The sequence below is a fragment of the Haliotis asinina genome, chromosome 5, assembly GCF_037392515.1.
Source record: "Haliotis asinina isolate JCU_RB_2024 chromosome 5, JCU_Hal_asi_v2, whole genome shotgun sequence".
Classification (NCBI taxonomy): domain Eukaryota; kingdom Metazoa; phylum Mollusca; class Gastropoda; order Lepetellida; family Haliotidae; genus Haliotis; species Haliotis asinina.
Window position 1 is genome coordinate 52,238,880 of NC_090284.1, and position 25,338 is coordinate 52,264,217.

Below are 25,338 nucleotides of genomic sequence, written 5' to 3' on the forward strand. Positions count from 1 at the left end.
TTACACCGTGGGGGCAAATCATGCTTCATTTTTTTCCCCCACGTACTGACAAGACACCAGCATTACAAATTATTTCAAATGAAAATTGTTGATTTATTTACCCAGTGTACATGAGAAGCATCATCTGAAGACATATCGCACGTAAATACTAAACTATCACAAACAGCTTTACTTGGAACATCCAAGATGGCAGCCTCCATGGTTAACATGCATGCCAGACGAATCGGATGTCAGTTTGTGAGGTAAACTGTCATTCAAAACTAAAAAAGTGGTGCATATCTTTTCTAGGACTATTTCAATACTACGTAAATGAGTCCTCATTAATGACAGTTCTGTATGTATTCAAAGGTGGCACTGGCAAGTTTGCAAAAGACACTACAGCAGTCAAAACTCCAGGAACATATTGACGTTACACGAAAGAGGTATTTTCCAGACAGTTTTTCCAGAAGGAAGGTAACGTTATCTCGTTTCCACAGAGCATGATAACAGTTCGAATGTAATTGTCATGATATCTGAAACTGGGCAGTTCATGAAATGTTGTATAAATCACTTTATCATGTTTATCTCATCCTGATCATGGATTTTATGACACCTATAATCATCTCTGTTGTCTCAAATATCACGATAACAGGGCATTGACTGTTGCATTTTTAAAAGAGAACAAAATGATTTGGTAGTACTTTATTGTATTGTATTGTTTATGTTCTTTAAGTTTAACCTTTAAAGTGTAATTTTACAGCACTGCAGAATTGCTTCGTCGTCTGTCAAGCCAACAGTGTATATACTGTGGCTTTGACCCAACAGCAGACAGTCTCCATGTTGGGAACCTTCTGGCTATCACCGCACTTATTCATTGTCAGAGAGCTGGACATACTACAATTGCACTGGTAGGTCAATGCAGGAGTTATTCCCCTCCAGATGTACAGTCAAGTCCCGTTAATCACACTTCCATTTATCCGAAAGTTGGCTTTTTTCAATGGCTTTGTTGGTAACAAATTGAATCAACTAAATATAATCTTGTTAATCCAGCATTCCTGTGTTCCAATTAAGAACTGACTATCATAATTACACAGTAATTAGTCCCGTTAGTCTAACACTGAGATTAGCAGCACATGTGATCAGATACCCATGAATACACTGTCACATGTCACTCAAGATGTTGAGTTTCACACTTCACTAATCGTTTGAAATGACAAATGTTTAAAGGTATGAAAGGATAAAAGAAAATATTATGTAACTAGGTAAAGTTCATATAAACCTAGTTTCATGTCAAGTGGTTTATAAATATGTGAGAATGATTTACCTTACACAGCCAGCAAAGTGTCTTGTTCTACTCCGACCAAGCATGTGAGAGCAGAGTTAATGCCATAGAAAAAGTATAAGGTTAAATGTCACATGCAACCAAAAAAATCAAACATAATTAAGACACAGTTATCACATTTTCATGATATATGAAATGCATTGGTGATTGTGAAAAAACAAGCAATATTATAAGCGTACAATCACCAATCAAAAGTGCAATATTTTGTACTTGGGTTTACCTCCCTTGAAACAAAGAAGCCGCAATACCGAACCCAGTTATGGCCAGTGTATATGCACTCTTGTGTAATGATGCCTTGTCATTGGCCAGTGGTTCATTTGCCGATACGCTTCGCCGGCTCTTTGTTTATGGTGTATAAGCATGACAGGTTTTAATTTCAAATTGCAAATAGTCAGTTGTGCATTGCATATTGTCATTAGTAGACAGGCAGGCAGACATATAGGTGTGAATAAACCAGACATTGAGTTTTCTCTATGACAGAGTCTGCTTAACAGAATCTACATAATTTTTTTATGTAACGAGTAGATTATTTACTTTTTATATACACAACCAAGATTAGACTACTGTTCACGACCTCATACTCCAAGAAGGCATACTGTTTCAAGCTCCGCAAACCTACTCACTACGATTACACGATGCCATTTAGAAAGTGGTCAGATGCAACATATGTCATATTTGAGATTTCACTTTCTTAGTAAAGTACAAATTCTAGTACTTTTTTTCGGTTGAGTCCCATCCGGGATTCATGCGTTATGAGCACAGCGTAGCATAGATGTTGAAACCAGTTTTTCCCCCAGTGCTGCGGGAAAATTAGTGAATCATTTGAACTCCAATTTCAAGGGCTTTTTACATCTCATTTTATTTTTTCAACTTTTTAGGTTGAATTGGCATTTTTGATGATTTGTTTCGGTATGTGCATACCAAAAGTTATCAGAATCTGCAAAGTTATTTTTTACGACGTTGCATGTGACCTTTAAGTCAAAGACATCTTTAATAAGAGTGACTAGTATGCAGCGTAGTGTAGTTACAGAAGTTTGTATTACTATCAGTGGAGAAACTCATCTGAGTAAATGCCATTTTTAGATGGATTTACATTGGTTTTATTGATTAAATTTACATGCTATGTTAACATTGAAACTGGTCATATTGTTGTGCATTTTTTATATGGCTAATAAAAGGACCAGAATTCTGAATTAATTGTTGTTTTAGTTTTATGTCCATACACACTTGAATCACAGTTGTCCTGTTTTTCACCATGAATGTGATCTCTACTCAGAAGTCAATAAACCGACATCCTTGTTAATCCAACAATTTGTTGTGCAACAGGCAATGTCAGATTAACAACACATAACTGTTTTTAGGGAAGGGATACTGAAAGATATGATATACAGAATCACAAATAAATATTAGTACCTACTCATGCCAAACAAGTTATTAAAAAATGCAAACCAGAGGGATTTTAGTTTAACTCACATATATTAATAACTGAAAAGTAACTCAAATTTCAGATAATGGAATTCACATAGATTCAATCCCTGCTGACCATGAAATTTCTGTTCAGGCTGAAATCATTGATATGAACAAATTATGTCTATGTATTTGTGTTTCTTGAAATATAGAAATCACAATATTTGAGGGATGTAATAGTTAAGAGGTAGGTCAACAGCTTGTGTGTCTCACAGACCCAAACTACATTATTTTCCCAACAGCCTAGCCCTTTACACAACAGTTGTTGAACAAAACTTACTAAGTACTGACAATTAGCACTGTAGAGTTCACTAATGGTTGTATATACACCAGGTTGGAGGTGCGACGGCCCAGATTGGAGACCCAAGTGGGAAGACAAAGGAGAGAATACCAATGAAGCTTCACCAGGTGGAGGAAAATGTGGTTAAAATAACTGAAAACTTGCAACGCGTCTTCTCCCACCACCAAAATCTGTTGTGGAAAAATGACAAGCCCTTGCCAGAAGTAAGGTAGGATGGCAAAGAAGCATGACTGACTCACAGTTTCAACAGGTTCACACTATATATGTTTCTTGGTTTGTCAACACTTTGTGCGAAAATAACATTTATGATTTAAGAAGCATAACATTGATATTTATCCTAAAGACCTGACTGACAAGACCTAAATCGTTACATGAATGCCCTGTAAATCTTATGGGTTTTGTTGTTTCAATAATGTGTGAAAATAATTTGAAGATAATTGTTACTATCTTGAAAGAGTATGCAGTCCAAGAAGGTAAATTGCACAATGTACAGGGAACTAAAATTCCTGTCGACCTATCAGGAATCCAGATTGCACAGACAATACATTCTTGCACAGTTTCATTACAAGTGTTGTATCTATATGTATAAATACGGATGGAGGGTGTATGTCAAAGCCTGTTTTGTTAGTTGCAAAAACAACATGCCTTTCCATATTTACAGGATACTGAACAATTTGGACTGGTACAGAAATGTGAACATTGTAGACTTCTTATCAACAACTGGTCGACATTTTAGAATGGGGCAGATGCTGTCCAGACACAGGTACATGGTTGTCATGGTTACTTGGTATATATCTGTAAAAGCTGATAAAACACAAAATATCAGAATTTGATATTAGAGGTATGGTGACTGTAACAAAAACACTGAGGGTGAAGCTAATCCTGTTGCTTCACAACACTATTGATGTGATGGTAGTTACCTCCCTTGGACCATTGTTTGATTGCATGATGATAACCATTAACAAACCTTTGAGTGTTTGATATTTCACATTTTTAAAAAAAGGGTTCATTAGAGAGACAGATCTATCAATTGACATATGTAAATTACAACAGGGAGGGAAATCACCTGGTCTTGTCTGCTGTTTCAGTGTGAAGAACAGGCTTAAGAGCGCAGATGGAATGAGCTTCACAGAATTTACGTATCAGATATTTCAGTCCTATGACTGGCTCCACCTGTACAGACAATACCAGTGTGCAATACAGGTAAATCTATTATTAACTGATTAAGGTTTCAGTACAGGTAAATCTCTGATCTAGGTTGCAGTACAGGTAATTTTGTGGTGTTGGTTGCAGTGCAGGTAAATTTGTCTTACACACTGTAGTACAGGTAAAACAGTCATATAGGTTGCAATGCAGGTATATCTATGATATAAGTTGCAGTACAGGTAAATTAACCTAGAAAGTTTTATTATGAGAAACAACATTTCAGAGAATATCCTTATGAGATGAAGGAGTATTAACTTACTCCTTTATCAGGTGAGTGAATGGTATGAAGCAGAGAGACTATAAATCTACATGTAAGAAACACATAGTAGTAAGACAACAGGCTAAACCATGTAGGCCAACAGTTAACTGGCTTTGATGTGTGACTGACAAAGGAGAAATTAAACCTGCATTAACAGTTGATTAGCACTGAATAGATGTTACATATGTGATAGGTTAAATGGTGTTGATAGGTATTGAACAGTGGATAGAGGGAAGCAGGGATTTAGTTATAGGGCATGGACAAAGGGCAGATGGGATGTATCAAGTAATAGCATTAATATTTAAATGCAATAGAGATTGACAAATTGAGGCCAGAACAAAATAATTAGTACCAATATTGATCAAGCAGTAAATACACACAACAATCAAACACGATCAAGGCAGAAGTCCCAGGTGCTGGGTAGGTGTGTTCCCTGGTCGTATTTCACAGTTGGGATTATCCTTTGCCAATTACACATAAACACCAGTGAACTGTTGGCTTCCACTGTTTCTTTGTTGTCTTATTACTTTTGTTGTATACAGTGACACCCTGGATACCTGGAGCCCAAATATACTGAGTCAAAAAAGAATCTTCACATTTTTTCGCCAGGGCACTATAGAAGAACAAGAGATGGTATGATGGTTAAACTGTTATTATTGCATTGCTGAGATCTGTGTGATGTACTGGATACACTGACAATGCCACAATCAGTTCCATTAGGCTACACCACCATTCCAAAACATGGGTATACAGAATGTCAAGTCACAAGAATAAACATTCGGATGGAGATTGGCAGCCCGCAACAGATTTTGAATGGTCTGTGAGGACAGTTGACCTCTAAACATATCAGCACTGGTTCGTGTAGCCGGCAGAAATCTGTCTTCCGGTCAATTCTTCTGAAAAAAACAATCTCTTGCACTATAAAAGAGACCAGCTATAACAGATATTTGGTTTCCCAACGATAAATTTTAGAAATGAACCTGCTAAATCAACACAAAATTGATCTACTGCTGACCATGTGAGTGAAGCTTTTTGAAACAAACCAAGGTCTGATAATCCGTATTAATGACTGATCAGCAGGGTATTGGTGGTGATAAGGAAGGCTATCTGATACTGAGTGAATTGTAATTGGCATATCAAAATGACCACGTTGTTTTGGAAGTGATTTTAACCAAGAAGTGTGTACTTGCTACTGATTCAATAATGAAGCCTGGGTGACAGAAATCCAGATTTCCAGATATTAGTGTTCCAGACTAATTACGCAAAAATGAATGTGTCCGGAAATCCGACGTCTCACTGTATATGCTCTGCTTCATACTATTCATTCAAATGATGAAGAAGAAAGAAAATGATTTCATGAATTTGTATCTCATAGATAAGCCGAACCCCTTCTACAGATTGTATTTAGTGGTCTTCAAAATTCGGATTGTACACAGTAATACACGGTACTCTGAAATATTGTGTTCCTCATAATAATGAAGTTGACATCCATAAAAAACCTCTTCCTTACGTGTATCATGTCTAAATGCCATTCAAAGACCAACTATATCCCTGGTTGCAATATAGGTAAATATATCATACAGGCGTCGGTACTAGCAAATATATCACGTTCCACCCACAGAGAGGGGTGACTGAAATGGCGAAACGTCAACAGTTCTTTAGTTGATCATCATGTTTTAATATTCTACAAAATGGCATAGATGACAAAGATGTCTGACATCATTCTGTGACGTCATATTTTGTGATGCTAGCTGAGACAACTACTTATCACTATAGCAGACATGTAACCCAATTGCAAGCTTCTGCTGACTTTTAACTAGATCAGTCAGTTACCAATTTTTTTATGGGGCACCTGACATAGCATAATTTAACTTATACTTACTGAAAATATGTATGTCAATTCTACAGGGCTAACTGCAAAACAGTTAAGTCTATCATTTAGGCTGCAATACCGGTAAATTTGTCATCAAGTTTGTAGTATTTGTAAGTCAGTCATATCAGTTGCAGTTCAGCTACCATTTCCCAATCCAGATTATAACAATACCATGATAATCTTGTTCAGAGACGTAGTGGGACTTAAATGCCGATTTGATTATGTGATTTGATTGTCCTTGAATGTGACCTACTTAAAAACTGTATGGATGCATGTCTTTCTTGTATTGGATAAATTAAACTGAGCACTTTCAGAGCTGCTTGGTGTCTCAGGCAATGTGTTTCTCACATCACTACTGTCACCTGTTATTGCACTCAGCAATATTCAAGCTCTGTGCAGGTAGTCTGATTTTGGACCTGACGATCCAGTGATCAATGAATAAGACGACACTCACTGAAACAAATTTTTACTGCTTTGAGACATATGAAAATCACAGGTGGTTAGGTAACTAAGTTATAAGCAATACCACGAATGATGACACAAGAAATGTGATTACCCTAGAATTGTTTAAAGGGGTGTTGTGATGAAGACCTGTTCTTTTGTTGATAGATCGGAGGAAATGATCAGCTTGGGAACATGACAGCAGGATATGAGCTTATTTCTCGCCTCACAGATAACCCAGTGTTTGGTAAAATCACTTCTTCTTGCATTGCAATAATTTTAATTGGTTCCACTCTTAACGTTACTGTATATTGAGATTCCTCCTAAATGACAAGTTCTGTGTTGATATCTGAGTGCCTTAAGTCTTGCATGACACTGAAAGTTTATAACAGATAACAACAGAAAGGACATTAAAACATATTAGATACAGCTTGCCATATCAGTGCAGTTTTGACCACGTGCAGGTTTGACTGTTCCCCTGATCACCAGCTCCATGGGAGACAAGCTAGGAAAGACAGCTGGCAATGCTGTGTGGCTGTGTCCCACGAAGACCTCACCCTACCTGCTGTATCAGGTGCAGTGCTAATTGTAACAATGTTCCCCACCCTACCTGCTGTATCAGGTGCAGTGCTAAATGTAACAATGGGCCTCAGACTACCTGCTGTATCAGGTGCAGTGCTAAATGTAACAATGTTCCCCAGCCTACCTGCTGTATCAGGTGCAGTGCTAATTGTAACAAATGTGCCCCAGCCTACCCAGCCTACCTGCTGTATCAGGTACAGTGCTAAATGTAACAATGTTCCCCAGCCTACCTGCTGCATCAGGTGCAGTGCTAAATGTAACAATGTGCCCCAGCCTACCTGCTGTATCAGGTGCAGTGCTAAATGTAACAATGTGCCCCAGACTACCTGCTGTATCAGGTGCAGTGCTAAATGTAACAATGTGCCCCAGCCTACCTGCTGTATCAGGTGCAGTGCTAAATGTAACAATGTGCCCCAGACTACCTGCTGTATCAGGTGCAGTGCTAAATGTAACAATGTGCCCCAGACTACCTGCTGTATCAGGTGCAGTGCTAAATGTAACTATGTGCCCCAGCCTACCTGCTGTAACAGGTGTAGTGCTGAATGTAACTATGTGCCCCAGCCTACCTGCTGTAACAGGTGTAGTGCTAAATGTAACATGTGCCCCAGACTACCTGCTGTATCAGGTGCAGTGCTAAATGTAACAATGTGCCCCAGCCTACCTGCTGTATCAGGTGCAGTGCTAATTGTAACAATGTGCCCCAGCCTACCTGCTGTATCAGGTGCAGTGCTATATGTAACAATGTTCCCCAGCCTACCTGCTGTACAGGTGCAGTGCTAAATGTAACAATGTTCCCCAGCCTACCTAGCTGTAACAATGTTCCCCAGCCTACCTGCTGTATCAGGTGTAGTGCTGAATGTAACAATGTTCCCCAGCCTACCTGCTGTATCAGGTGCAGTGCTAAATGTAACATGTGCCCAGGCCTACCTGCTGTATCAGGTGCAGTGCTAAATGTAACAATGTGCCCCAGCCTATCTGCTTGAATAAATATCTTAGAGAGCCAGTTACTGGAGGACAATACACTAACTTATAGATAGATGCTTAGCATGTCAACAAATGTGTGTACTTTTTGTTCCAGTATTTTCTGAATCTCCCAGACACAGATGTTGAAAAGTATCTCAAACTGCTGACCTTTCTTCCAGACCAAGAAATACAGGATGTTTTGAGAAAACACAAGGCAAGAGTCACCCACACGATATGAGGAATAAAATCCCACACGTACCCACTCCCGAAAGTTGTTACTGTCAGCATTTCACAGGCCCCTTTCCTCTATAAAAGATGCCAGTTTAACATACTTTGTAAATTTTCTATTACAGCAAATGGTTCATAATATTTGTCATCTGGATAATTCAAAAGAAATATGCTGTAAATAATAACAGGGGAACATATGATTTACCTCCCACTTCATGCCTGACTTGTGTTATTTCCAGAGGAACCCAGAGCAGCGTCCAGGGCAGAGGAAGATCGCAGAACAAGTGCTACTGTTGGTGCATGGTGGTAGGTACATTGTAACTTGTACGCTTCTCTCAAGGGAAATATGGTCTCGTGTGCGCCACTTTGTAGCAGTGTCACCCGAGTCAGTGGGTGAAGCATGGCACTGCTACAAAAAGGTGTGCAAGACACATGCTTGAAAATGGTTTCAGAAGCTAAACTGAAACACTGCTAATGTGAAAATAAAGAAGTTGGTCATCCATAAAGTTTTGTCATGTCACTTGGTTTTGATATTTTGATATACCATCTTAGGATTGTTGATGTCACAAGTCAAAGACCAGTGTGTTTTTTTCAACTTCATATGAAGCATAGGTGTCGTGGTAAGTTTTTGGGATATGGTTATGCCTAAATAGTTTTACATGTATCTTAAAATATTAAACAACTTGCATTGTTGCTTTGTCAATTAAAGTTGAAGGTCATCTTTTAGGTTATTGTGAAACATGTTTGTATGATTTATTGCCTAGTGTACTTCATAGTTTACAAGTGAACACACTTTTGTAACAGTCCTATAATTGACATCATACACACTTTTGTAACAGTCCTATAATTGACATCATAGCCTTGTGATATCCTTTAACTTGTATCTTTTATTGGTGCAGAGCAAGGCTTGTGTGAAGCTATGCGTTGGACAGATGCTCTCTTCAGTGGCAACATTGAGAGCCTTGCACGTCTGACTGGCACAGAACTGCAGCAACTGTTTAACAACGCAGACACCACTGAGATGCTGTTGGAACCGGGCATGTCTGTCCTCGACGTCTGCATGAAGGCTGGCTGCTTCGACAGAGATGGTGAGTCGAAGCATGCAACATCTTTTGACGTCCAGGGGATGAGTACTTGCACTGGATGGTCACATATGTCTTTGTATATTCGTATTGTGAGTCGGTGGCGATGGGGTAGCCTAGTGGTTAAAGCGTTCGCTCATCACGCCAAAGATCCGGGTTCGATTCCCCACAGGGGTCCAATTTTCTGGTGTCCCCAGCCGTGATATGGCTGGAAGTGGCGTAAAACTAAACTCACTCACTCGTATTGTGAGGAAAGGGGTAGATAGAAGTACAGTCCTACATTAGATAATAATCACCATGAAGAGTGAGTTTTGTTTTACGCCGCCTTTAGCAATATTCCAGAAGGCATCTATCATGGCAGGGGACATCAGAAATGGGCTTCACACATTGTACCCATGTGGGAAATCGAACTCGGGTCTTCAGCGTGACAAGTGAATGCTTTAACCACTAGGCTACCCAACTGCCCCAATCAGGGTGAAGAAAGCATGGATGTCTTGTCAAGTGCAGCAATTAGATGTGCAGAGTTTTGTCTCCTAGGCAGGTCACTGACCTATGATTATGGGTTTGAATCCCAGTTTGCCTCGATGTTTCTAGGTTTGTCAGCACCATACCCTTGCTTGTGAGTTTCACTGAAGTGTCAAATGTCCAACATCTGCCTAACCTCCCTCATTAAGTTGACATTCCACTACAAGAATACTGTTCAAGGCAGTGTCAAACCCCAAACACTCACTTATTATAAGTTTGTCATACAGACCGTGAAACTAATACACCCGTGAAGGTTCAGTGTAGAACAGGCCTTCAGCAACCCATGCTTGCCATAAAAAGCTACTATGCTTGTCGTAAGAGGCGATCAGGTGGTCAGGCTCGCTGACTTGGTTGACACACGTCATCGGTTCTCATTTGCGCAGATCATGCTCAGGCTGTTGATCACTGGATTGTCTGGTCCAGACTCTATTTACAGATTGCTGCCATATAGCTGGAATATAGCTGAGTGCGGCGTAAACCTAAACTCACTCACTGAAACAAAGAAGTCCATGCAGGTCTAGAATATGTGTGGCAAGACTAGATTTCCAGAGTTTCTGAAAACATAGAAAGACTCAGAGCTTTTTTCTCTCTTTTTTATTGACTGTTTTATCTGTAAAATATATTCATTTCGGAGACTACTTGTTAATTTTACTCATCATGGTGAAGCTTAGAAGGGAGACAACTCTACACTGTTATGGTGATTTTGGTCCTGCAGAGATCTTTCTTAAAAACTGGATCTTTCTATTAAAAGCAAGTTAAAGACAAACCCAGTTTATTCCAGCTATAACGGCAGTCACTAAATAATCCTGTCTGAACCGGACAGTCCAGTGATTCATGAGCATTTACATAGGTTTATATTGAAAATAACTAAGTTGCCTCTTACAACAAGCATGGATTGCTGAATACCAAATCTAACCCAGATCTTTGAGATGACAGATGATGGAATTAGAATAGCCCTCGTGTTGATTGGAAATGGACACAAATGTGATTTTGTTTGCTGAAGTTCAATAATGAAGATGTCCTAAACAAAAAGGTTCCATGTTTGATCCCTTTACACCTTGTGTTGTGTTCTGTCCACAGTTGATGCTGAGAGAATCATCCAAGCTGGAGGCGTCCATATCAACCACAGGAAGGTTCAAAAGCCTGACTATGTCCTTATAGCAGGGGAACACATCTTACCTTCAAACATCACTCTTATCAGAGTTGGTATGTTCATAGGATTCTCCAGCTCCTTTCTACCTCCAAGAACTTCTAACCTTTGACTTTGTCAAATTGTCATTTTATGAAAAGGTATACGTAGGTAGAAAATAACAGGTTTCATATCATTCAAAACATATTTATTGACCTGCAGTATAAATTATTGCACTGTTTATTAAATGTGTTCTTTTTTTCTGCAGGTAAGAAGAACTACTATATTGTGAAGTGGGTGAGGTGACGTGTCAAGTTCTGTGGAAATGTAAATAGGATGAAAATAAACAAAATATAAACATTACATGTATTTGCTTTCTGTCAATAAATAAGACATAATAAATCTCTTTGTGAAGAGTCTCATTATGATAACTGGTCACACAGAGACAGTTATCTGCAGACCACCTGGATATTGCTGGACAAAAAACAGTTCACTCCATCTTCAACCTTAAACATACATCTGTGGTAAATAGGACTAATATCCAGGGTAGATCATGACATCTAAGTGAGATAACTCAATCTCTAACTCTGAGATGTAGGTATTTCACATATTTATTTTATAGTCAACTAATTACTGAACTTCTCAACACTAAATCGGGTTCGATTCAAGTGGGTTCGATTACTGACTTTGTGACCAAGTGACTAGGTGTCTGTCTCCGATGGTGAGGGTTCAAATCCTGGATGGGTCTCAACTTAACAAAAGTACTTGAATCTGTACTTAACCGAGAAAGCATAATCTGAGATACATGTATAACATATGTTAGATAAAGGTATTTTTCAAATAGGAACTGAAAAAGCAAAATGACAATGGCTGATATCCGACCATTTTCTTGATTTTTTTACATGTTCCAAAATCAACACACAATGAAACCCCATTAACAAACTAAGGCTTATATTACACAAGACACTGCTTGTCGCTTTACACAATATTGTTAAGTACATGTATACAGTTGATGTTGGTCAGTGGATTAATCACATTAGCAATGTCCAATGGAATGAGTCATGCAGGATAGCTCAGACACTGTTTCAAGATCACACAACTACAGCTGCGCGGTATCCCAGATACCGCTGGCTGCTGTAAATATCATGATGTACATCTGATGAATGTAGGGGCAGATAACCGTGTTACAAGAGACCCAGTCAGGAGTACTTGAGTAGAGTTTCAAAGTTTGGTGTACAGATGAGTCGGTCTCGCACATGGCCAAGTATTGTCAAGTGTCCTGAGTTGCCCTCCACACGCACTGACACCAAGTCCTGTAACAATCACCACTTGTAACATGTGTTTGTTTGTTTGCACCTCACTGACACTTTTAGTAATATTTCACTCATTAAAAGTAAATATTGCAGTCTGGAAGATATAATACAGTGGTTGAGAGTCCTAGCAATGATTCACAGTATCAGAGTATGATGACCCTGTATCAAGTAGGGGTGAAGGGGTAATCTAGTGGTTAAAGTTTTAACTCTTCATGCTGAAGACCCAGGTTTGACTCCCCTATGGATTCTGTGTGTGAAAGCCCATTTCCGGTGTCCCTTGCCATGGTATTGCTGGAATACTGCTGACGGGCATAAAACTAAACTCTCTCTCTCTTTCTCTCTCTCTCACGCTCTCACTCACTCACTCAACATATGCAAATCACCAGTCATGACTCCCAACCTTCACAACCAACACCAAGGAGTCTGACGCATATTTACGTATATTTCACATTACTATATTTACTGACCTGGAGAAATCCACATGGTGTACCAACAGACACATCCAGAGTGACATTGCCCAGCACAAGTTCTGCCCGACCAGATTTACGAATCTGCAGCTTGCCAATAAAGCCCTCTGAGAAATCTGATAGAGAGCATGTCTTCACCTGAGAAGCAAGTTTGTCCTGCAACAAACAATAATGGACTATGCATGAAATGAATGATAAATACAGCAAAGTTTATGGGTTCAAAATCAGTCCACAAATAGTGTCAAATTAGACGTATTCCACCAAAATAAAACTACAATCTCATGTGACTAAATGCACGCAATAAACATTCTACCTCTTCAGACTTTGATTCCTCCTTCTTTGCTTCTGTGCCTGGCTCAGTCTTGATCTTTGTTTTGGCAACCTCGTCCCGACCTGGTGGCAGGCCAGGCAGGACATCTGGGAGCTGGAAAAACAGCAGTCTATCCTCATCTGCAACATTGAACATTCAGATATTTACCATAATCACACCCTTGCAAGACATTAGACCCCAATACATGGCCTTGACCTTCAAAAACATTTCACCTTAATACCCTTACCTAATACCTTTCACCTTTACCTCACCCTGCCAAGACATTTCACCTCCCTACATGAATTCACCCTACAGCATTTCACCTCCCTACATAAACTCACCCTGCCAAGACATTTGACCTCCCTACACGAATTCACCCTACAGCATTTCACCTCGCTACATAAACTCACCCTGCCAAGACATTTCACCTCCCTACATAAACTCACCCTGCCAAGACATTTGACCTCCCTACATGAATTCACCCTACAGCATTTCACCTCGCTACATAAACTCACCCTACCAAGATATTTCACCTCGCTACATAAACTCACCCTGCCAAGACATTTCACCTCCCTACATAAACTCACCCTGCCAAGACATTTCACCTCCCTACATGAATTCACCCTACAGCATTTCACCTCCCTACATAAACCCACCCTGCCAAGACATTTCACCTCCCTACATAAACTCACCCTACAGCATTTCATCTCCCTACATAAACTCACCCTGCCAAGACATTTCACCTCCCTACATAAACTCACCCTACAGCATTTCATCTCCCTACATTAACTCACCCTGCCAAGATATATGTTCTTACTATTGTACCATTCAGTGGTTCACATTCCCCTTAAAAACAAATGTGGAGATGTCTCATTGTCTTCTTGTGCATTCCCATGATTTTCCCATAGAATTACTGAATGGCAAACTAACACCTATTCAAGAGGGTTATTCCCTACTAACTCATGAATTATCTCCCCTTAGAACAGATCAGGGCTTGCTCTTCAAGCAATCATAATCATAAATCATAGCAGAAATGCATAGCAGAAAATACAGGAAGTACCAGATTTGTTCACTTTCATGTAGAGTTATGTGCCCCTGTTACGTCCTAACAAAACATGTTGGCAAACAAGGCATACTACTCAGAGTTTCACAATGTGAATAAGAGTAAGTTTATGTTTTAACTGCGTACTTGATCTTGATTTCAACTTTCTTGTCACTTATTACAAGAGACTGACACTACTGCAACTTGTTAACTATATATTCATTTTGCAAACTCAAGAAGAAAAAGCCTTCTCAACCTGTTGCAATAGTATCGCTATTGCAAGAGTATCTTGCAATATTATGTTGAAATCAAAAGGTGTTTCCCCCTTAATGGTCACCCCTTCCTAGAGTAGCACTATGATCACTTTGTGTGTATTGTCTGCTTTGTGGTCCTCTTTCCATACTAAATGTCCAGGTGTTTACCTCCACCAGAAAATTATTTCCTTGGAATATTTTAAAATTGTAAAGTTATTATACAAATAGAGCATTACAAATATTGCTACCTGAACTACTGCATTTTGACAGCAGGTCTTTACATGTAAACACAGCATCCTCCATTTTGACCACAGAAATATCAGCAGAAGCAGATTTTGGCTTCTCTGCCGCATTTCTATCAGGATAGTCAACCTCCATTTCTGTGCCTGGTTCAACTGAAATTATAACCAAGTGGTTTATAGAGCAACCAGTCTGTGAAATCTCATTAACATATTTCCTTCATTATCATGATTGCTTCTTTTCAGTCCCAAATAAAAACCAGAATTTGACAGAATCTAAATTTCGAATTCTCCGTGCCTTGTGATTTCTGGCACAAAAAAATTATCTCATAGACTTTGATATTATACTGCTGCTATTATCAATTTGGAAATTTTAACTATAAATTGTACATTTATATAGTAATTTATATAGTGTTAACAAGCTATGTGGTGTACGCAATTTTCACTTACTTTCAATCAACGGTTTTTTTCATGTAATGAGTAGATTATTTACTTGTTTATGTACACAACCAAGGTTAGACAACTGATCATGACCTCATATTGCGGGCATGCATACTGCTTCAAGCTCCATGAACCTACTCCCTGCGCATGTGTTATGAGCGCAACGCTGCGTAGTTGTTGAAACTAGTCTTCCCCCCAGCACTGGGGGAAAAATAGCAAATCGTCTGAACCCTGATTTCGCTGGCTTTTTTTCATCGCATTTGTTTTTTCAACTTTATTGGTTGGATTGACATTTTTGATGAGTTGTCTCGGAAAGTGCATACCAAAAGGTATCAGAATCTGCAAAGTTGTGTTTTACATTGCATGTGACCTGTAATATGCCTTGAAATCCTCAGAAGACAATCAGGCACACATCTCACAACACTTTTTCCAAGTGCGCTCACCAATACAATCCATGCACGAAAAGTAAGGGTCTATCATCAACCAGGAAGCTGTCCTATAAGGGGACCAGCAGTGTGATGGGTGATTGGACAAGGAGGCATTAGGAAGAAGTTTTCAGTTGTTCCATTCAGTGTTGAAGTAAGAGAGCGAAATGCAAGTAGTGAGGTACATTACAAAAAATTGAAAGAAAATCAGAGTCTGATTGTTACGGTTAAGAATTTGACTTAAGAAATCCCATGTGAACCAGCAAAACAGAATAAAGACATTAAGAAAGTCTAAAACATTCAAATATTGTATTACTAAGCAAAGAGAGCAAGTTATACAAAGTCACAAGTCAATTTCACAATACTGATTTCAAATACAGTACAAATGAGACAAAATCTTCGGCAGTGGGTCACAAAATGCATAGCAAATTCACCAAGGTCTTGATTTACACAGAGAGTGAGAAACAGTTATGCAGAATGTAAAAGTGAGCGTTCAGGCACTGGCTATGTAGATCAGGCATTGTCAGAGGCAGTTTGTTCGGAGGCAGAGTCATCCATTCAGCTTTTCATGTTACTGGTAGTCATTTTAGGGTTTCTTATCAGCAGAAACAAACATCCAGTTCACTTTTTCAGTTTGACACCTACCCTTAATACCATCAACTGTGTCTTTGACCTTTTTCCGCTCTTCCTCCTTAACTTCCTTCTTGGCAACCATATCTCCGGCAGCAGAAAGAGGCAACACCACGGGGATGAGATTGGGATCATCATCATCCAGATTGTCTGTGTCAATAAACTGTAAACAAAGTAAGAATTGGTATTCTCAACTCTCAACACCTTTACCTTAATCCATTATGCTATTGTGTTATCAATAAGGCTGCAACAATTAGGTCTGATTCATCAAAAATTGAATCTGACACCTTAGTTTCAGTATTCGATAACCATATTATCTATTTTGATTTGATATTTCAAAATCTAGATACTTGTAAATTATTTCCACACAAAGAGAACATTAGTTTTACACAAACTCTAGCAGGTTCATGAACTGAATAAGGTGAAACATGATTGTTGATACTAGGCTTATAATCCAATGAGAAATGTTGTACATAGACATTGCCAAGTTGACAATGGATTTCACGCTGACAGTCTGACCCTGAGAGTTAAAATGAAATCTGATCTTTTAACATACAATATAAACTCAATAGAAAATGATCAAAACGAGGGTCCAATATCGTAAATCAAATTGAGGTCTGGATGAATTGTTGCAGCCCTAGTTATCATTGATAAAGTGACCCTCTTGATACGAAATATTTTCCACAAAATCAATCCGGTCTCAAATACACATTAAATAAAAGGTCTAAACAACTTTTTCCTCATTAATTCCTATGTTAATTAATACTGAATGTTTGTAATATTTCCTCACATCATCCCGGAGGATTTGATCCAGGACTCTCTTTGAGTTGTCCTTGTCCGATTTCTCCATCTTGATACTCATCCTGGATGTTGACACTCGATCACCACTGTCCCATGACGAGCCTCCTACAACAACATCGCATTCCATCATTTACTGATGTTGGAGTGAGTAGGTTTAGTTTATGCACTTTTAGCAATATTCCAGCAATATCACAAAGGGGGACACCAGAAATGACCTTCACACATAATACCCATGTGGGGAATCGTGCCTGTAGCCTCAGCATCATGAGCGAATGCTTATACCACTAGGCTACTCCAATGCTGGAGTGAGTGAGTATAGTTCGATGACACTGACACAGATAGCCCAAAGTCAAGCTGACCAAAAACATTGATATCTCAATGGTATATAACCATTTGGATTTAAATGTTTTTTTTCAAGTTGTTCTGAAGGGTCCATAAAAAACAGATATTCTCGGACACCATTGTTTCATAGCACAAACACAACCGGTTCGCATAAACTTTTCATGCTGCTCAAGACTCTGTGCAACATTCTATGATGTACAGTTGACAAGTGTTACATGTTGAGTTGTAAGCGCTAGCAACAGGTGAATAGGTAGCTCTCTCGAAATGATATGTTTCAAACTAGAATAGCAGAAATAGAATTAAAAATAGGCATATTTAAAACAATTACACACTAACATCTAACATTTGATAAATAGACAGTTATTTTTCATATTAAACTTAAATGCTTGTATGTATAGTTTGCACTTCTCATGACATTAAAAAGGGAATTCAGTATAAGTAAACTTAGTCTCAGTGTATTTCGTTACACTCCACCACTGAGTCTAACAAAACCTAGTAGAAGGTCGCGTCAGGTAACCTTTGAGCAACCAATGACCGTCCAATCAAACGCAAGACGGTTAAATAGATTTATCCCATAAATCAGACAACGGCTACTATTGTGAGATTGGGGGGACTTTCAAAATATTCAGGTCACTAACACAGATCTCTCCTCAAACAAAAATCCACATATAACACAACTATGCAGTAAATGGGGTTTGGGGTTTCTGTTGACATGGTTACCATTAGCTAATGTTCCCACAAGATGACGTCCTTGAATATTGCCAAAAACACCATTTTCAGCGACTGTTTACTCACCGCTATCATGGTTGTACGTACGCCGTGCACATCACCCGGAAGCGAGCATACGCTAAATAGCATTCAGAATCGTTCGGGTATGAACATTTTTGAGATAAAAAGTTCAAAAGGTATGTGTGAATGTCCACTTTCACGATTTGGTAACCTGTGTTCTAATTGGTCAATCTTAAAGGTTACCTGACGCAACCTCCCATAAGGTTTTGTTAGTGGAGTGTAACGAACAGTACTGAGGATAAGGTTACTTAGACTGAAAGGGGGTTTTATGTTCAGTTGGTCAAAAAGGGGACTTCACCTTTAGATGGTTGAAAGGTAAGTTAAAATTATGTAAGTTTTTAAGTTCAATTTCCACTACATACCAGTTATTTGATTTAAATACTCTCAAATACAAACAAATCTTAAATGAGGCATTGTTAACATTTAAGAAAGACAGTTTGAACATTTGATGTTCCATACAGCAGATAAATCTGATAACAACTGACATCTTAGACTGCATGAAAAAAAATGTTTCTCAGGCACATTTTTTTCAAAAGTGACGAGGCTGGTAGGACCTTTTTTTTAAATTTTTGATAAGAAAAAAAGATGACAAGGGACGAACACATTTTTATTTTTTTCTCTCAAACAAAGCTTGGGAAGTTTAGCATGCATTCATGAGTTGTAGATTCAGTCACACTCATTTTTACAGACGTTCATTCTTATAGTGGACAAAAATGGCAATAAAAAATTCTTATGCATTCAGGATACAAACCCAAGATATTTGCATGTGATTTCTCTTTCTCAATCAGCTCTGTGTAGCTTAAGTCAATTCATCATGTCTTCCCCTTGCACAATATTGAGCTCATTTCTTGTGTACCTAGCCATGACAAATGGCAAAACACCATACTCACTTACTCATCCACAGACATAACATGTTCATGGCTGTCCACAAGAATTCTTGGTGACAACTTCACAAGTCCAGATAGAAGTACATTATGTTACATACCAACTTTAGGAACAAGTCTATCTGCAGGTCCTTGCTCAAAGATAGACTGAGACTGGATGACATTGTCATGACCTCTTCCTCGACCTCTACCCCGTTCACGACCTCCACGACCTCTGCTTCTCCCTGAGTCTTTGGCAGTAGATTGATGTTTTGGTGTACCACTGCCAGAGTCACTGAGAGAAACATATTACAAACAAATCACAAACAAATCACAAATGGTGCACCGAACAAAATATATGGTAGTTGACTCCAGTTATTCAGCATTAACAAGGGTTGTACAATAGGACGGGGATGGAATACCCATGACAGGAGGGTAATGAGATGGACCCAGGTACCCATCTCAATACCCAGATCCGTTATGATCACATGACTAATGGATTAAGCAATGTAATATGTTATTTTTTCATGATTAAAAGGCTGTATTGTCTTTGAACATTTAGACATAATTACAGCTTGTTCAGCTTGACCTGATTAACTGAATACTGCTTGGGTCTATTATTGTGAAGGGGTGAAGAATACACTGCCATTTTCTACAAATTTCATGTCAGAAATTCAAATAACAGATATCCGCGCTGGTTGAGGTAATAGGGCGGGGTACACGGGTAGACAATGTGGACTCGTCCTAGCCCACAGTCCACTCAGTGCATTTAATTCAAGCCAGAAGAAATAGGAATGCTTTGTAACTGGCATCAAATTCTGGTCATGCCAAAATGCACTTCCGTGTAAGTACTAGAGACAGCCATAACCCTCTGTGGGGTCAATTCAAATAATGTTTATGCCATGTGCAGCATGCTCATGTCAGTACACTTACTCAGATATTTACAGAACGCCATTATACAGCTGGAATGCTGCTGAGTGTGGTGTTAAACAATAAACACACAAAACACTTTTTCCACATGTGTCAGATACAATAGTAAACAATAAGGTCATGATGCACCCAGGCATTCACTAAGAATAAAATCGGCAGAAATAATATGACTACAATACATTTTCATTTTGGCAGACTCACTACACTAAACGTCAGTAGATCTGTGCTGTGATCATCTTAATGTATAAATGATTTCATTTAGTTTCAAGTCCACAGGATACCCAAGAAAAGCAGAGTGCACTTTACTTTCTTCACTTTACTTTCTCAAATTTATCTCAAATTATGGCGTTAATGTGCCAAATTAAAATTTGTGTCGTAGTGAGTGCCCCATTGCTTCTGTATCAGTCGAACCCCATTGTCTCGAGCTCGGTTGAGACGAATTCTCAGATGTGTCGAACTGACATCTCGGTCCCTGCCGATTTCCTTATATTTATCATTATTTTTACCCTGATGTGTCGAACTAGATGTGTCGAATTCCCGGTTGTGTCGAACTCATTTTAGGGTCCCCAAAGGCTTTAACATGTACAAATTTACCCCTTTGTCTCGAACTGTCAAAGCTGGTTGTTGCAACTGAAAACTTCAGTCGCGCAATCGGAAGTCATCCTCATAAATGTGCTACCTAAAGATCAAAAGTAACGATTAACGGACTCAGCAATCAAGTGACATGTTTAACTACGCATCTATACACACATTGTCAGCACACTTACCAACTGAACTTTACTCAAACAATTAACCATAATTAAGTTGTTACCAGTGACACGTTGATCACGGACCGACAGGATATCTCTAAACAAACAATGGCGCATGTTGTTGTCATGTGACAGTCTATGTTAGCGGTCATGTGATTTCCTTGAAAATACAAAATGAGAAGTGAGGAAAACGGAGTTGGATTATCTAAATTGATGTTTTGTTTTTAGTTTAGTATTTAAGGTATAGGATGAATTTTTTAACCAGTACGGTTAGTAATATGGCAGAGCGATTCAGCGAAGGACCCGATCAGCCCGGGGGGATAACTGGATCGCATGTTACACCCAAAAAGCAAAAATTATCTGTGAAGACAACAGAGACAAAATACGAGGCTGTCATAGCTGTGGAGTCGGGTGGAAAATCCAAAGCAGAAATTGCAACTGAATTTGGATTAATAATGCTGATAAAATCAAAGAGGCATTTGTTCAGTCAAGCTTTTCACCTTCTCGTAAGAGAATGCGTACTGCTAAATTTGATGACGTTGAGGAAGCACTTTTGAAATGGTTCAAAATGGTTAGGGATTCCGATTCCGTTTGTATGAACTATACAACTTTTTATACTGACTGAAAATGAATTAGTGCTGTCAACTAAATGGGATCGCTTGTGAGTTTGTTAAATTATTCTTGTTCTTATCTTTTTGTATGCATATTTATTTGCCATGACGAATGAAGTGATTGAATTGATTTATATTTGTATCTGTTGTAATTTAAAGATCAATACTGCCGTAAACGTTTATTGCAAAGATATATTGTTCGTATGTGTATCCTACTGCAAAATAACGATGTGTTAAGCACCGTGGTCGTGTTGGTTCTTGGTCTTTTCAATGCTGACGGATGTGTCGAACACTCGGATAAGTCGAACTTTCCCCTTGGACCCGACGAGTTCGACACAACGGGGTTTGACTGTACTTTGGGTGACCACTGACTGCTGGATTTTTTAAAATATACATTTCACAAAGATGTGCTTGCACGAAAACAATGCTGAATTTGAATGAGTAGGCTCAATTTGACTGCTCGCTGGGTTGCACTGAATCTTCCACTTATTAGTTGTAGTGTTTGTATCTAAAGTACAACACTTTCTCAATTTTCAAAGCAGACTAAACAATCTCCACTTCAGGAATAGTCATAAATACATACTCATCCTTTGGTTTATCCCTTCTTGATGGAATATTAGGTGTGAATACCTTCTTGGGCACACCACCAAGAGTTAAATCTCTGGGTCCCCTCAGAGATGGCAATCTGAAATTTGAAGTAGAAGAAAAACAACATCACTGATTGGGTTTGTTGACAAGGGCCTAGATTTTCAAGGCTCTCTTAGTGCTAGATAGTCGTAAGTTAATGTTAATGTATGGCACTTACGCTAAGAGAGCTTCAAAAATCTAGGCCAAGGTTAGTGAAAGAGTTGGTTTTATGGTTACTAAGAAAAGCATTTCAGATATGTCACTGCAGGTCTACTTATGGGTGAGGTGAGGTGAAACGGGGTTTAATGTTGCATCTAAGAATATTTTGCTAATATGACAATTTGCATGTGATTGTACGTTGGGCTGCTTGTACTAACCCAGACTTCTGTTGGTTTCATTGTGTTAGCTCACTGAGATACCATGCCTCAGGTAAGCATGAATACTGTACTAAGACACATTATGCTGCCTCCAATCCAAACAGTCCTTCTTGTAACTATTAATGTCAGGGACCAACAAGTACCATATTTTAATGTCTTTTGGTATGATCGAACTCACAACCTTCCGCTCTCATAGTTGACGCTTAACTTATGGGAGAAAGTCCAATCTGATGCAGGTATCAAATTTTCACTTTGGTGAAATCCAAAGCTTAGATATGGTGCAGACAACCAAATAATCATGGCAAAACCAGGACTTGAACCCACAACAGGCTTCTGGTAAACCTTAGGGATGCAACTCTGGACACCAGTTTGCAACACATTTAGTTGCGTCACCCTAACCCTCAACTAATTTAGCAGCAGGATGTTAATCAAATCATTACATATATGGCATCAACACTTGTGGAACTTACTGTTTATGATAGAGATGAGGATTTCTTAATACTAATATGAATGTCATAAACATCTCAATATGAAGTTAGTCTATATAATTAATAAAGAACAAATGTTAACAATGGTCATTTGCTACATGATTTGAGGAGGTTTGGTTGAAACAATAAATGGGGTACTGTTGTCCAATATAAGGCCCTATTTTTCTCAAACATCAAGACATCTTTCAAAGACAGTTTTGCAAGGAGTTCCCATGGCCCCATGGCTACTATTTCAGTTTTCACTCATCTCCCCAAAAATAAGTTTAAAATCAGCTATACATAGTTGTTTTCTCACAAAATGTGCCCAATTATTAGTTCATATGAATGAACTCGTATTCCAGCCAAGGCTTACATCACCTTGGCATAGTGCGAAGTCGTCTAGTTATATGCTGGACTACCCAATTATAAGACCCAAAATAAGCCGTTCATGGATTGATAAAAATATCTACCAAAATGGAATATCAAAGTCAACGCCTAAAACAAGAAGAGTATTTAGTCTCCATGGTGAGTACTGTAGCTGGCAACTTATCCTTCTCGTCTACAAATCCATGGTCATAATCTGATTGGATTAGTGCCACTAATTGACCTATTCAGACTGACCTTCTTCCTCTCCTCCATGTAGAGGCATGCATCATAGATGTCATTTAATTCTATTTAATCAATTTTGTTATCCAAAATCTAGCTGTAGCTTGTTATTTTTAAAAAAAACTAGCCATAAGCCACGACAGTGTCGCGGCCACCTGAACATACCTTGCTGCTTTGCCTGTAGGAGCACCTCTCCTCCCAATCAAGCCCCGAGGCAAACCTTGGTTCTTAGAATCATCAGACATTATCTCGTTCTAAAACTAAAACCAGAATGTAAACGTTTCGTCATGGGCTGTATCTTGTCATCAGCTTAGTGACGATACTGTCATTAAAGAGTCCAATTTAGTTCAACACAGGTCTTTTATTTTCAGTAACTATGAGAACGAAAATACATACACTTCTTTTCTCCTGACTTAGTGTAAATGTGTCATAGTGAACAGAAAATGATATGTACACTCGACTATTTCATGCGATTACAAGCACCTGCTCCACCATGTTGGTTAGCATTTCTAAACGTAACGTTCATTGGCTTACATATTACTTGAGCCAATGAAACGTCTTGTAACAAAATCAAGAATGATAACTCTTGTACTGCACGTCCTGGAAGTGTTTTTCGGTAAACATCCCAAACGTCCCTTGTATGAGAACGTCAGTTCACGGTGCTCATGGCAAATCCGCGTGGTTCTATACAAACAAAGCGGAAGTCCAATCAACTGATGATATTGGTTCTCACATTTAGCTATGTTCCAATACCGGTTTGATATGCCGTATGCACATATTATCATTCTAAAGTGGATCTTTAAATTGACGGAAATTGTTATTTGAGGTCATGACTCAAATGAAAAATGTGTTCTTCAAGAGTGTATAGAGTATGTGCACACTACATGAGAAAATTGGGAATGCTAGTTTTCAGTCTTTAACGAAAACACATACAAGTGAAACCAAAATTCGCAATGACTTGAACAGATAAACAGCCACAGTGGCTGCTGACCTTATACGGTATTTAATGATTAAATTGAAACATTGTTTTAAAGTGGCCTTTTCTAAACTCATGTTTAGATCAAGGAAGCGTTTAATGTGATGGATTCCGTTGGTTTCAAATGTTTACCAGTTTTGTTAAGTGAGTGAGTCTGGTTTTACGCCTCTTTTTAGCACAATATTCCCGCAATGTCACGACAGGGAACTCAAGAAATGGCTTCACTCATTCACTTGTAGACAATCAAACCCGGGTTGAGGAGTAACGGGCGAACGCTTTACCCATTAGGCTAGCATGAGAATTCAAAATGTAGCAAATCTGCAGATATCTTGATCAAATTATAACAAGGAACGTAGAAAACATGGTGAATTCAACAACCTCTTACAACAAATAACAAATAATCGCGACTGTTTTAGATGTGTAATTAATACATTTACACGTAACATAGTGTGACAATTTATGTATCAGTATATTTATATATTTTACGGTCGTGATACAAGCATCTATATACTTCCTATGATGTTTAATAGATTAGAGTATACTGCAGGTTACAGTGGACAGTTAAGATTGTCTAAAGTAGACGTGGATATTGTTGATTGTATACACGACATTGTGTGATGCCCATTTTATCTGGCCGATAAAATTTTATATTGTAGATGAGCGTGTGTATTGTGGATAATATTGTATATTAATTGGCTTACA

General features: G+C 38.6%; 2 protein-coding genes across 3 annotated transcripts; one reads left to right on the forward strand and one right to left on the reverse strand.

The window, feature by feature from the left end:
* Nucleotides 1–161: 161 nt before the first annotated feature.
* LOC137284760 (tyrosine--tRNA ligase, mitochondrial-like) lies at nt 162–11,740 on the forward strand. Its single transcript, XM_067816727.1, has 13 exons — nt 162–242; nt 349–453; nt 740–887; nt 3,122–3,297; nt 3,751–3,852; nt 4,178–4,292; nt 7,037–7,115; nt 7,333–7,442; nt 8,529–8,627; nt 8,881–8,947; nt 9,541–9,729; nt 11,329–11,454; nt 11,646–11,740. Exons 1-13 carry the CDS (start codon nt 187–189, stop codon nt 11,681–11,683), a joined length of 1,410 nt encoding a protein of 469 aa, XP_067672828.1. The 5' UTR covers nt 162–186; the 3' UTR covers nt 11,684–11,740.
* LOC137284761 (DNA-directed RNA polymerase III subunit RPC4-like) lies at nt 11,417–24,221 on the reverse strand. Of its 2 annotated transcripts, XM_067816729.1 has the most exons (10): nt 24,057–24,221; nt 23,826–23,920; nt 22,167–22,268; nt 19,416–19,588; nt 17,289–17,404; nt 16,514–16,661; nt 15,012–15,158; nt 13,471–13,607; nt 13,158–13,313; nt 11,569–12,690 (listed from the first exon to the last, which is right to left on the reverse strand). In XM_067816729.1, exons 2-10 carry the CDS (start codon nt 23,903–23,905, stop codon nt 12,577–12,579), a joined length of 1,173 nt encoding a protein of 390 aa, XP_067672830.1. In that variant the 5' UTR covers nt 23,906–23,920; nt 24,057–24,221; the 3' UTR covers nt 11,569–12,576. The 2 variants fall into 2 exon arrangements, with proteins under 2 accessions (XP_067672829.1, XP_067672830.1); XM_067816728.1 differs by having other exon boundaries at nt 11,417–12,690; nt 23,826–24,210.
* Between the last annotated feature and the right edge of the window lie 1,117 nt (nt 24,222–25,338).